At 36.7% G+C, this 12,265-nt stretch overlaps 1 protein-coding gene across 1 annotated transcript in view; it reads right to left on the bottom strand.

The window, feature by feature from the left end:
- Nucleotides 1-7,930: 7,930 nt before the first annotated feature.
- LOC107667708 (F-box only protein 22-like) overlaps nt 7,931-12,265 on the bottom strand; it is a 7,467-nt gene continuing 3,132 nt past the window's right edge. The window contains exons 6-7 of the mRNA XM_016459432.1: nt 10,072-10,237; nt 7,931-9,724 (exon numbers count right to left, since the gene is read on the bottom strand). Of these exons, the coding sequence (XP_016314918.1) occupies nt 9,331-9,724; nt 10,072-10,237 (560 nt within the window). The 3' untranslated portion in view covers nt 7,931-9,330. The remainder of the gene's footprint in view (nt 9,725-10,071; nt 10,238-12,265) is intronic.

Here is a 12,265-nt window from a genome sequence, read left to right on the forward strand (position 1 = left end):
AGCGATGCCATAGAAGAACCATTTTTGGTTCCACAAAGAACCATTCAGTCAAAGGTTCTTTAAAGAACCATCTCCTTCTTACCTTTTTATAATCTGAAGAACCTTCTTTCGCCACAAAGAACCTTTTGTGAAACAGAAAGGTTCTTCCGATGTTAAAGGTTCTTTATGGAACCATTTAGACAAAAAGGTTCTTCTATGGCATCGTGAAGCACCTTTATTTTTAAGAGTGTAGGAACACGGCCACTGTCTAAGGATCTGTTTATAATAGCCAGTACACTAGGGCTGATAGTATCCAGGACCTCTCTAAAGAGCTGGGTGGGGATAACATCAACAGGAGAAGTGGTAGGCTTAATCTTGTGAACTATATCGCCAAGCTCAGAAAGGGATATTGGTTCAAACCGTTCAAAAAAAGCATGACAAGTGAGTGGTTCAGAGGGGTCATGACTGCACATTGTAACAGTAGACCGTATGGCGTCCACCTTTCCCATAAAAGAATGTAGGAATGCTGCGCAGGTCTCTGGAGTACTGTCCAGACCAGAAGTGTTAGCAGGAGAAAAAATAGTATTTAACGTATTAAACAGAATTTTTGGATTGTGTGAATTTTTAGATATTAATTCAGAAAGATATTCAGTTTTTGCATTTTTTACAGAATGCTGGTAAGCAGAATGAGCGTTTTTCAAGAGTTCATAAGACACTTGCAGTTTGTCTTTCTTCCATTTGCGCTCAGCTTTCCTACATTCCTGTCTGAGAACTCGTATATTACTATTTATCCAAGGTTCTGACCTTCGTTTGGGTTTTGAAACTTTAAAAGGAGCAACAGAATCTAAAACACAAGAGCAGGCATTATTAAAAAGCGTTATCATCTCTTCTATTCCAAGATCTGAGTCAGGAAGTTTTAACACACTTTCAGACAGAGAAGAGAAGGCCTCAGAGAAAAGGCTGGCTGTATCAGAAGTGACAACACGAGAAACAGACCGTGAGGAAAATGATTTCTGAACTGGACCAGACATTGTGATATTAAAAAGAATAGGCTTATGGTCAGATACACAAAAATCAGAAATATCAACATTATGTACAGAAATGCCATAAGATAAGATCAGATCCAGTGTGTGGCCATGGTCATGAGTAGCGCCAGAAATATGCTGTGTAAGATTAACAGTCAATGAGCTGAATAAAGCCCCTAACCATTGGCTTGGAGGGGCAGCAGACATGAATATTAAAATCACCATGAATAATAAGACTGTCCGTAGTAGGCACAATGTTTGACAGAAAACCAGCAAAGTCCTGAATAAAATCCTTATTGTAATTTGGTGGCCTGTAAATTAGAGCACAAAGTACTGGACAAGGCAACTGAAACTGTGTTTCGGAAATACATGTTTACATACAATCTTTTATGTATGTATAATTTAAAAGCAAACAAATAATCATGTTTAGGAAAGGGACATCATAACTTTCAGAAAATATAATTTGCATCTTAATTTTGCAATGAAAACGTATTTAACAGTAATATATATGTCCATGACAGGGTGGACATATCTTATGGTTTATGCTTAGAATAATGGCCCATAATTATCTAAAAAAAATGTGTGGGAGCTCCTCTAATATGTTTCTATAGTGCTTGAGTGTCTACTATTTATGACATGACAAAGCGAATGGGAAATTAAAACCAAAATCTTTTTGAGTATTGTGAGGGTTGAAAGACACTCTATGGTGATATTGACCAGTATAGTGTATAATGTTACAAAAGCTTTTTATTTCAGATAAATTCTGATCTTTGGATCTTTCTTTTCATCAAAAAATCTTAAAAAAAAATTTACTCAACTGTTTTAAATATTGATAATAATAATAAAAAAACACCACTCCAGTGTCCGATCTCGTTCCAACGAAGTGGACTCGCTCTCACTATGATATCCGTGAGAGTCATTGAAAGACTTGCCTGCCAGTTGTACTTCCCTCCTGTGTTTCCTCCAGTGTTCGTTCCAGTCCCCTGCTCCGTGGATAACCCGTCACTCATCGTCTGAGGTGTAAAATTTACTCAACTGTTTTAAATATTGATAATAATAATAAAAAAACACCACTCCAGTGTCCGATCTCGTTCCAACGAAGTGGACTCGCTCTCACTATGATATCCGTGAGAGTCATTGAAAGACTTGCCTGCCAGTTGTACTTCCCTCCTGTGTTTCCTCCAGTGTTCGTTCCAGTCCCCTGCTCCGTGGATACCCCGTCACTCATCGTCTGAGGTGTGTGCTATCCTCTGTCTCACTTCCATGATCTCCTGGAAATCCCCATTATTAGAGTTATCTCTCCTCATCTTCCCAAAGGACTTCTGAACTAACTTTATAATCACCTGCCCGTACCCTCTGCTTCACTTGCTGAAAATAAAGTAACATTGTATTTTTCTAATCCTCTGTGTGAGTCTCCTTCCGTAACAGTAGTGTAGTGTGTGTGTGTGTGTGTATATATATATATATATATATATACATACTGGTAGTATATATTTCATGTTTTCACACCTGATGAGCGAACAATGGCATGTATATATCTAAATATGGCCATTTCTGCTTCAGGTGCCCATGGGACTAGTGGGCAGGCAGGCGGTGTGAGCATGGCTATTTTATCTTCGCTGTCCTTCTCCATGTGAGCGTTTTAGCAGGACCATGGGGCCAGAAGATGAACAGACTATCACTGCCCTCTCCACTGCCTAACAGCCAGCAGACTGCACAGCAACAAGCGCTCTAGGAACACTGACCAACCGGGCGCAAACGACCAGACCATCTGTCTGCTGCTTCACTCGGATATACATATATTTTTAAACCGGGGTGGGGAAGTCAGCAGAGTTTGGCAGGAGAAAGTTGCCAAAGCTGTAGCTGGGGACTTGAGGCCTGGTGGGGAGGAGAGCAGCTCTCACTCTGGATTATATGTCCTGGCGTTTAACGGCTTGTTCACAAATTGATGCCGGGCTCCTTGGTGGCTGCAGCAGGAGCATTAAATGGCACTGAAATATTCATATGTGAGTGCATTTAGCTGAGTGCAGCTGATGGACAGCTCCCAGGAGGGGCCACAGGGAAGTGCTGCTGGGCTCCGATCCCTTACCCACACGTAGACCCTCATGCCCTGTTTTGTCAGAGCTCAGAGCTCTCTAAGAAAGCATCCAGCATGATCAGTGAAGTTCAACTCTTTTACAGTGTGTCTAGTTGTGAGACCGTTTGTTTGCATGTATTCCCAGATGGTTTATTGTGGGGTCACACAATGATCACAGGGTTAATATAATGAAGAATATCTTTATTGATAACATTTAGCAGCATAAAATAATTATTCTTGGAAACAACAAGTTATTAAACTATACAAATATTTTCTGTTTGACAAATGTAAGCAAAATAAAAATGTGGTTTTGAAAACCCAAAATATACATTTATTTTATACATTTATTTATTAGCTCATTGATTTATTTTTATTCTATCTATCTATCTATCTATCTATCTATCTATCTATCTGTCTGTCTGTCTGTCTGTCTGTCTGTCTGCCTTATCTATAACAAATATAAATAAAATATACAAATATACAATAAAATATACATTTAATGTAATTTTGAGATCATGGGTATTAAATTTGTTAAATTTAATAAATGAATGATTAAAATAATGGCAATCAAAAACATTTTTATATACAATTTTCCAAATTTCATTTTTTTTTGTAACTCTCATTTTGTCATTTTTGTAAAGTATTCTTGTCTGTCTCAATGGTTCATTCCGTTTCATAGTCCAGTGTGTTTTAATTGCATCTTAATCATACACTTAACTTTATCTTAATCAATCACACAGAAAAAGAAATGTGCAAAAATTTCACTTTTAGGGATACAACAGCTTGTCAATGGGGAAGTACACTCAGAGATATCTTATTCAATGTTAAAAGGTTCATATAGTACATTAAGAGTACATATTAATAATCAAAGGTACTACATTTTATGGATTGTTGTACCCCCAAAAGGTACAGTTTTTGCACATTTTTTCCCACAGTGTCAGACTTCTCCTGTCCCTCTGACTAAATCCAGCTTTCCTAGTCTCCCAGCTTTGCTCTGTGTCTGACCCAGTTCTTCTACAGAAAGTAGAGGCTAAAATCCATCCAGCGGAAAACTTTTATGTTAATGCAAAGTGTAGAAAACTCCTCTGTAGCCATGGTAACAGTCTATGGAGTAGATGCCTTCAGCCGAGTAATTTCCCTTCACTGGGGTGCCATGCACTTAAGAAGAATGTTTTCAAAAAGAAACCCGAGAAGCTTTTTAAAATATGATGTATAATTTATTTGCATTTTTTTCGCCTGGCTCATATCTCTTTGAAAGATGATTTAGGATTGGATGTGGTGGCCATTTGACTACTGTGTGCAATGCTTCAACATCCAGCAATATTCTTGTTTGGGTTACTTGTGTATTGATTTTGCTATGAATCCAGACGTTCAATACTATAAAGAATTCAGAAATTCATTGACTGCAAAGGAATGAATGTTGTCAGCATTTTTAATTATTTGTTCTCTGCAAACATGGAAGCTTTTCAGATGCCAAAAATGCTCCTTTTGGCACTCATTTAAAGCCAACAAGTTTCTAGAGATATGAAAATCTAAAGGAACACACATCAAATTATTTGATGACTGGCTTTATAATATATGAACTGTTGTTTTTCTGCTCATCTCTAGTTATTATCTGAAAGCACATACTACATTTCTGTAGATAATAGCAAATAATAAAGATCCAGAGTGATTTTCTTAGACTACAGCCTAGCCTACTATAAAAAAATCAAATAAAAAATAAAAGATTTTTGATTGTGGTCTTGCAGTTTTAATGGGATTAAAGTCAAAGTTCAAGCGCACAGGTTATGAAAGATCTGAATAATTGAGATCTGTGTCTAATGGTCAGAGCAGGAACTGCTTGTCACATATCTGCACTCAACCCTTTCATTGTTACCCTAACTTACTGTCTCCCTCCATCAGTGTCAAAAGTATCTCAGGGGTAGTTTCAGGTCCAGTTTTCTTCACTTAACAACATTCCATCAAACAAATGAGAGCTGATATGATGAGAATTTATAAAAGCGTACCTACTGAGTGCTACAAGTTTCCTGTGCTATAAAGGGCATTTGTAGGACAGTTGAAAATTGTGTTTATAGTTGCAGACAGCGGAGTCTTGTCTACTATTTTTGAGAAAAACATGAAAATGAAGTGTTCAGAGAGTTGGGACAATAACGGCCTGTGGTTTTATTAAAGTCATGTTTGCAGTATGAATACTGATGATCTGGTTTTAGGCAGAAGTGGTTAATTTGCACTTTGTTGGGGAGACGCACGAGGCCAGCAAAAGAACAGTTTGGTCAGAAACCACAAACACTTGAATGACCCATTCAAGTGTCATTTGAAACACTGAGGTAGTCAGACGAAACATGTAGATTGTCTCCCCAGTGAATTCTCAACTGTCCAATATTCCACCCACCAGTAATGTAGCTCTGCTGAATTATTGAGGCTTTGCATTCATTTGAGAGCTGAATTCAGGGTGTAAGTGTGTGTCCATACATATGGCTTTGATGGCTCTTTTTAAACTCTTAACTCTTTTGATATTTAAGGGGCCTGACCACCCGACATTGCGCTTAAAAGTGCTTCCCTGAATAATTTTTAATGCTACATATGATATTTAATTATACAAATGTAAATATTATTACAATTATTTCAAATGTATTATAAATACCAAGTGTCTTAATTGTTTCTTTCTTTGTCTTATTTTTAATGAGAACCAAGTAACAATTTATTGAAATTATTTTACTATGTAGATAATATGTAATAATGAATATGTATGACTGACTTTTCAGTTGTAAATATATGGTTTGGCTAGGGAACAAAATAGTATCAGTTCTCATTTACCGGCTCTTTGCACAATTAGCAACAGTCTGTCACATTAGCATGTCATGCTTTTAGCTTGTCGTTGTACGTCTGACTTGCATTAAATTAACAACCTTGCGTAAATATTTGAGTACATTTAATTCACAACAAAATTGTGTTGAATTAATAATAGCTAATTAGCGTGATGCTCATTAAAGAAAATCCAGACTAAGTGGGGTGTCATGCTTATGTTGTGACAGTTCCTTGAATGATAATGGAAAAAATCATGGACGTGATACTACAGAACAAACACATCCTTAACATTACGATTTTATTTAGAAATACTAAGAAATGAAAGTTATTACATTGTAAAGGTTTTTTATACATTGGCTGGTGTGTGACAGACACTACACAACAGCAACATCAACTAGCTAAACACTTGCATTTGAGTTATAAATATGTGCACTTTTAGAATTTCAAATCTCTGTTATGTACCTTATAACATAAACACAACGTTTCCCCACTGTATTGCATTAATACTGTTTTTATCAGTCTCACTACAAAATAACCAAACTACTTATGCTAACCTCCATACTGATAACATAATGAGATTCTATCTCAATATTTGTCATATTTATCCATACAGAAAATTACACACTGTAAAAATCTTTTTATTTTTTTTTTTGTAAATAAAGATCAGTGGAGTACATTTGACAATAAAATACCATTTCAGTTTTTCCACTCTAAAATATCACTCTAATTCAAAACTTTCTGTTTTCTTTGCGTTTGTAAAATACTAGCGATTTCTGAAATTGTTTCTCCGTTTTTTTCAGAGGAGATATTAAATTAATATTATATTGTAGGTGTATAGTCTGCTTTCATTCTACATTTCATTCTATAGTCTGTGACATTCTACCCCAAATTTTTGTTTTTCCTCTGTAAATGCCTGACTACATTTTGCACACTTGGGATGTCTAACTCTGAGCAAAGTGGCTCACCCCGTGTGTGACCTACAAAACATTGCTCTTTATGGCAATGGTCCCAAAGCTCAGGTCTGTCTGTCTTGTTTCAGAGTCTGCTCTCAACAGGGAAAGAGTCTTAAAGTGAAGCTGAATGTCTTTACTCCAAGAGACCTGAGGTGACAATGTACAGGTTTAAAAACACCTGCACCCCAGCAGATCCACACTTTTAGTGCACGACGTGATGCCATGTTCCTCCAAAATGTTGTGTTTGTTCCTGAAAGCCAGATTTACCACAATCCCACCGGGGCCTTTTTGAGTGGCAGTGTGTATGGAATGTGACCAAAGAGATTGTGAGGAAGTAAACAGATGTTTTCACTCTTTTTGTGCTGAAGGGACTTTAAAATAACCCTTCACCTGAAAGAGGTTTTCACCTGCTGTGCCATTGTGGCCGTGGGAATTAGTGTGGGACTGAGGGAATTGTACTGCAACCCTAAATGGCTTCAGTTTGCATTAGTCCTGACTGAGTCAGTTCGCTATCTGACCACTGCCCCGATTGAGAGCTGCTCCAGGCTACCAGGCTACCTAACCGCAGGAACAGCCTGTCTGTTGTGATGCGCTCGGCGTTGACATCTAATACACACGCAACAAAGAAAACTGGAGCTCATCACCCTGTGACTAATATCAAATATCATGTTCATCACTAATTTCACAGTAAATAATCGATTTATTTGGGCTTTAGAATTTTAAGATTTAAGTAAATTATTAATTTACTTGGCATTTAGATATTATTTATGGATCATTTTGACTGGAATTACCAAATAAATCCACTGATCGCTTTAATGAAACACTGCTGTTGCACGAGAGCGCCATCTACTGAAGAAATAAGACTGAACGCATCTATGAATTCTTGGATCCTTTTCACAGATTGCAATAATTAATACCGTCAATCTAGTAATTGTAACACTATACTGTGAGTTATATTGTCCTGGCATTAAATTACTACATTTTGTAAACACTATAGAGATGGGGTGTCTAAATTTGACATATTTCTCTCTTTCATCTGCCGTAAATCATTTCTCAGTATTTGTTTCCTCTTTTAGAATGTCAATGGCAATAGGCCTAGTTGATTTTTTATTTTGCTGTTGGAATAAATAGGAACACAAAAGTTACATTTTCCATGTCATATACCGGTAGTTTACTTCTGCGCATGTACACCTTACTAAAAAACGGGTATGGACTGCATCACACTAACCAACAGTTAGTGACATCATTGATTTTATTATATACATGCAGACATAATGGGCCAATAACTGCACGACTCAGCAGCAGGTGCAGATGAAGAAAAAACAATACACCGTCATAAAAAAAAACATGACAGTAGTAAAACTTACTTTCCTTAATGCAAAGCCAAGTATTATCTATATGATCTTAAGAAAGTTGGGAAAAAATATTTGGCAACAACAGTTTAAATCAACCTTCTAAATACTGCAGCAAATATACTGTATATCTCCACAATGCAGGCAAATAGCCCTTTGAAACTTCACTTATCTGTGGACAACACAATGTGTTATTTAGCTAGTGCACAGAATAAATGATTAACCTTTAAAAACTCAACTGAACTGATGAATACAGAAATAGAGGATTACCCTGAAACTGGATTTTTACAGGATTTTGATTGGGACAGGCAGCGTAAATACACTGAAATATTACAAAGAAATTCCACTTTTTCCACTTCTATCCTTTATTATTCCAATACAGACACTAAGAACTGCTAGCAAGTCAGTTGTTGCGCTAAATAGCTAACAGCTATTCTTTCTTTTTTTCTTTCTTTCTTTCGTTGTGAATACTCTTCCTGCAGTTTTGTAGCACTTGCTACTGGACATGACAATTTGGACAGTCAATCTAGGTCAGCAATCAATCTGGAGCACATATTTATGTGTAAAATCAGAAGTGAAGATAGTGGAATTCCCGCCAAAGGCCCATAAGCCGTACCAAGGTTGATGAACGGCTATATCATTAGCCATTCCATCACAATTAGCTAAAAAGTGCCTGAATTTTTCAAACTATTTGTATATAAGGCCTGATCGTTTGACAGATTTCAGTTCTGCTCTACACATAAAAAAAAAAAAAAAAGGTCAAAGTCAAAGGTCAAGGTTTAGCACCATGCCATTCAAACTAAATCCTAATCTTTCTTCAGAACCGTTCTATAAGTAATGACCTTCCCAAACAAGGTGTAAGAGGACACTTCAGTGTTTTCAGACATCAGAATTAGCTTGCTCTCAAAATTGTACCTGCAGGCAGAGTTCAAGTCCCTAAATGTTTTTTGATGTCAAATATCCTCCTGACATCCTGATTTAAGGAAAAAAAGTCAAAAGGAAAGAACCTAGGAGAATTATACCTGATCACCATCAGACCTGCTCTGTTAACTTAAACAAGCAGCTGGTGTCTGTCTTCAAAGATCAAGTTAATAAGGGGATTCCTAGACATTTGCAGTCTCAGTTTTGAGTTCGTGTTAGCCAAAATGCACCAGACTCATGACTGTAGTAAAAGAGTGCTGTAGTCCATCAGAATCTGTCTCGCTCAATGTGTAGCTCTCTTTGACAATACGGTCGCAGCCGATCTCCCCATTGCCAAAGAATCCCAAGAGCGGAATGTTGGAGAAGATCTTGCGGAAAGCAGTGGCCTCCACGTTGCGCTGGCTATTATAGCTTTTGTGGCCGCGACCCACACAGGCAAACATGAAGCCCATGGTGTTTCTCTCTGGGATATTAGCAGCCTTCAGCCGCTGGATAGTGGCCTCTGCTGCTTTTGGGCTGCTTACATCCTGGTCCACCAGCACTGAGGCACCCTGGATCTTGGAGCCACTGAAGGTCAGTCCTACTGCACCAAAAGAGCCTAGAGAACAGCTGCAAACAGACAGAACACATACGAACCTCACTAACGAAGATTAGACTTGTAATAATGTCTGAGACAATAGAGGAAACAAAGTGAGAAAAACAGCTTCCTGTATGTGACACTGAGAAAATGTTACATTACAAATGATCATGATGTCGAAAGGCACAGTGTGAAATCATGCTGATTATGTGAACATGCTTGTTCACATAGTGGGCAGATGAGGGGAAAAAAACTGGACGAAAATAGAGAGAAGAGGAAGTATAAAGTCTTGACCATAAAACCTCTACATATAACATGACAAAAAAGAAAACCGGAAACTAACTTGACTCATCTAAAATCAAGAACTTTCTTTACTTACCAGGTTGTGTTATTGGAAAAGGCCCTCTCAACTTGTCCTCCAACAATAAGTACATTATTTTGAGAAAGAGGTTCCAGCAGCTTGTTAAGAAAGCACCCCCCTCCAGCTTTCCAGGTCTCGTAGTCAAACATTAGCACCACCTTTAGATCAGGGTTATTAATCAACCCTGAAAATCAAATACAGAGTATTCTGACATGAATTACCATCCAACCAAACCAATGTCTATATACACTACCATTCAAAAGTTTGGGGTTAGTAAGATGGAATGGCATGAGGTTGAGTAAATGACAGAATTTTCATTTTTGGGTGAACTGTCTCTTTAAATTGATCAAAAAGACGTTTTTAATATTACAAAAGATTCTATTTCAAATTCAAAATGTGCTTTTGAACTTTCTATTTTAAGAATCCGGAAACAAAAGTCTCACATTTTTCACAAAAATTGGAAGCGGCACAAATGTTTAATGAAGACAAAATCAGATTTCTGAAGGATCAAGTGACACTGAAGTCTGGAGTAATAGCTGCTGAAAATTCTGCTTTGCCATCACAGGAATAAACGGAGGTTAAAGCAAAAAAAAAAAACTTTTGACTGAATTTTTCCTCTGCCAAACCCCATTCCACAGCCATACCTGTCACACGCCCAGTTTAAGAGCAGTTTTCTTCTTCTAGTAATTAGGAGCGCTTGTCCTCCTAATTTAAAAAATTTAGGAGCACCTTCTGATCAATAATGAAAAATTCTGATCAAAAATTATCCTTCCTAATACGAGGTGATACTTGACTCAAAGTGATTTACAGGGGCATTTTCTTTTTACTTTTGTAATGGCATTTTTCTAATTTTATTAAAAGTATGCAGTGAAACACTACACTAGGATTTTTTCCAGCTGTGGTGGCAGGACTATTTCCCATGGACCACGCCCCCTCCCCACCAAAGAATCAGGTGCACTCAGAACTGAATTTATTTTTAACTAGAAAAAGACAAGTAAATAGTAAATAAGAAAATAAGAACAAATAAATTAATGACAATCAATAGCACAAACAAAAACAATAAGATACAAATGAAATTAGCAGTACTTTACTTTTTTCAGTTAGGTCTAACTATAATCTATTCAACTGTAAAATAACACTGGTTAGTCTTCACTGTATAATGGAGGTGTATTTAGGCTGCTGTCTCTTTAAGACCTCATGCACGGATCTAATATACTGTTACACAGGACTCTACACTTAGCTTTCTTTTTAGGAGTGCTTGTCCTCCTAATTTAAAAAAAAATTAGGAGCAACTTCTGATCAATAATCAAAAATTCTGATAAAAAAATTTGCCTTCCTAAAACGAGGAGATATTTGACTCCTTAAAGTGATTTACAGGGGCATTTATGTTTTACCTTTGTATTGGCATTTTTCTAATTTTATTAAAAGTATGTCATCATTATGTCAAATTCAAAAACGTATGTTTATAAGCTTTATAAAAAGTCTAATTAAAACAATATATTAAGAAGTAGAATAAGACAAATAAGTTACCAATCATATGAAATTAGTATTAATAAAAAATTAATTTGTACTACAGAGGTGGCACAGAAGAACACAAAAGTGGCTTGTAGCCTAGGTACATTTTCAGACGTTTAATGAGGCTCAGAGGTGGCATGAGTGCATTTAAATTCATGTTGAGATTGTTTTAAATATAACATTTTGAATATAGAAATATTAAATGATTTAAATAACTGAAATTATACATTAAAAATGAAATTAAAACCACCAGTAGGTGGCGGCAAGTCACTGATTTTATCACTAAATCATTCATTCAATTGATTCTTTTGAGCGGCTGATTCATTCAGTCTATATGAATGGCTAATTGAATCATTGACTCACTAGATTCGTTTACAAACGCACTTTCATTCATGAATGAAACACCGCTGTGTTTGCTTGGAGATGCACAGCGGCTGAGCTGTGACTTTATTTGGAACTATTTCCCTTGATGAAATAGAGTAAAATCAGGCAGTAGTGTTTTAGTTAGTCAACGTAAGTCACTTAAAGGGGTCATATGATGCTTTTTTAAACATCATTATTTGGTGTATTTGGTGTAACAGAATATGTTGACATGCTTCTCTCACACACATGCGCGCGCGCGCATACACACACACACACACACACGATGCGCAAAACACCGCATTTGAACAGTCAATAGCAAATACTTAAACTAATA

Source organism: Sinocyclocheilus anshuiensis, unplaced genomic scaffold (genome assembly GCF_001515605.1).
Source record: "Sinocyclocheilus anshuiensis isolate Anshui unplaced genomic scaffold, SAMN03320099.WGS_v1.1 scaffold2169, whole genome shotgun sequence".
In the NCBI taxonomy this organism is placed as follows: Eukaryota; Metazoa; Chordata; class Actinopteri; order Cypriniformes; family Cyprinidae; genus Sinocyclocheilus; species Sinocyclocheilus anshuiensis.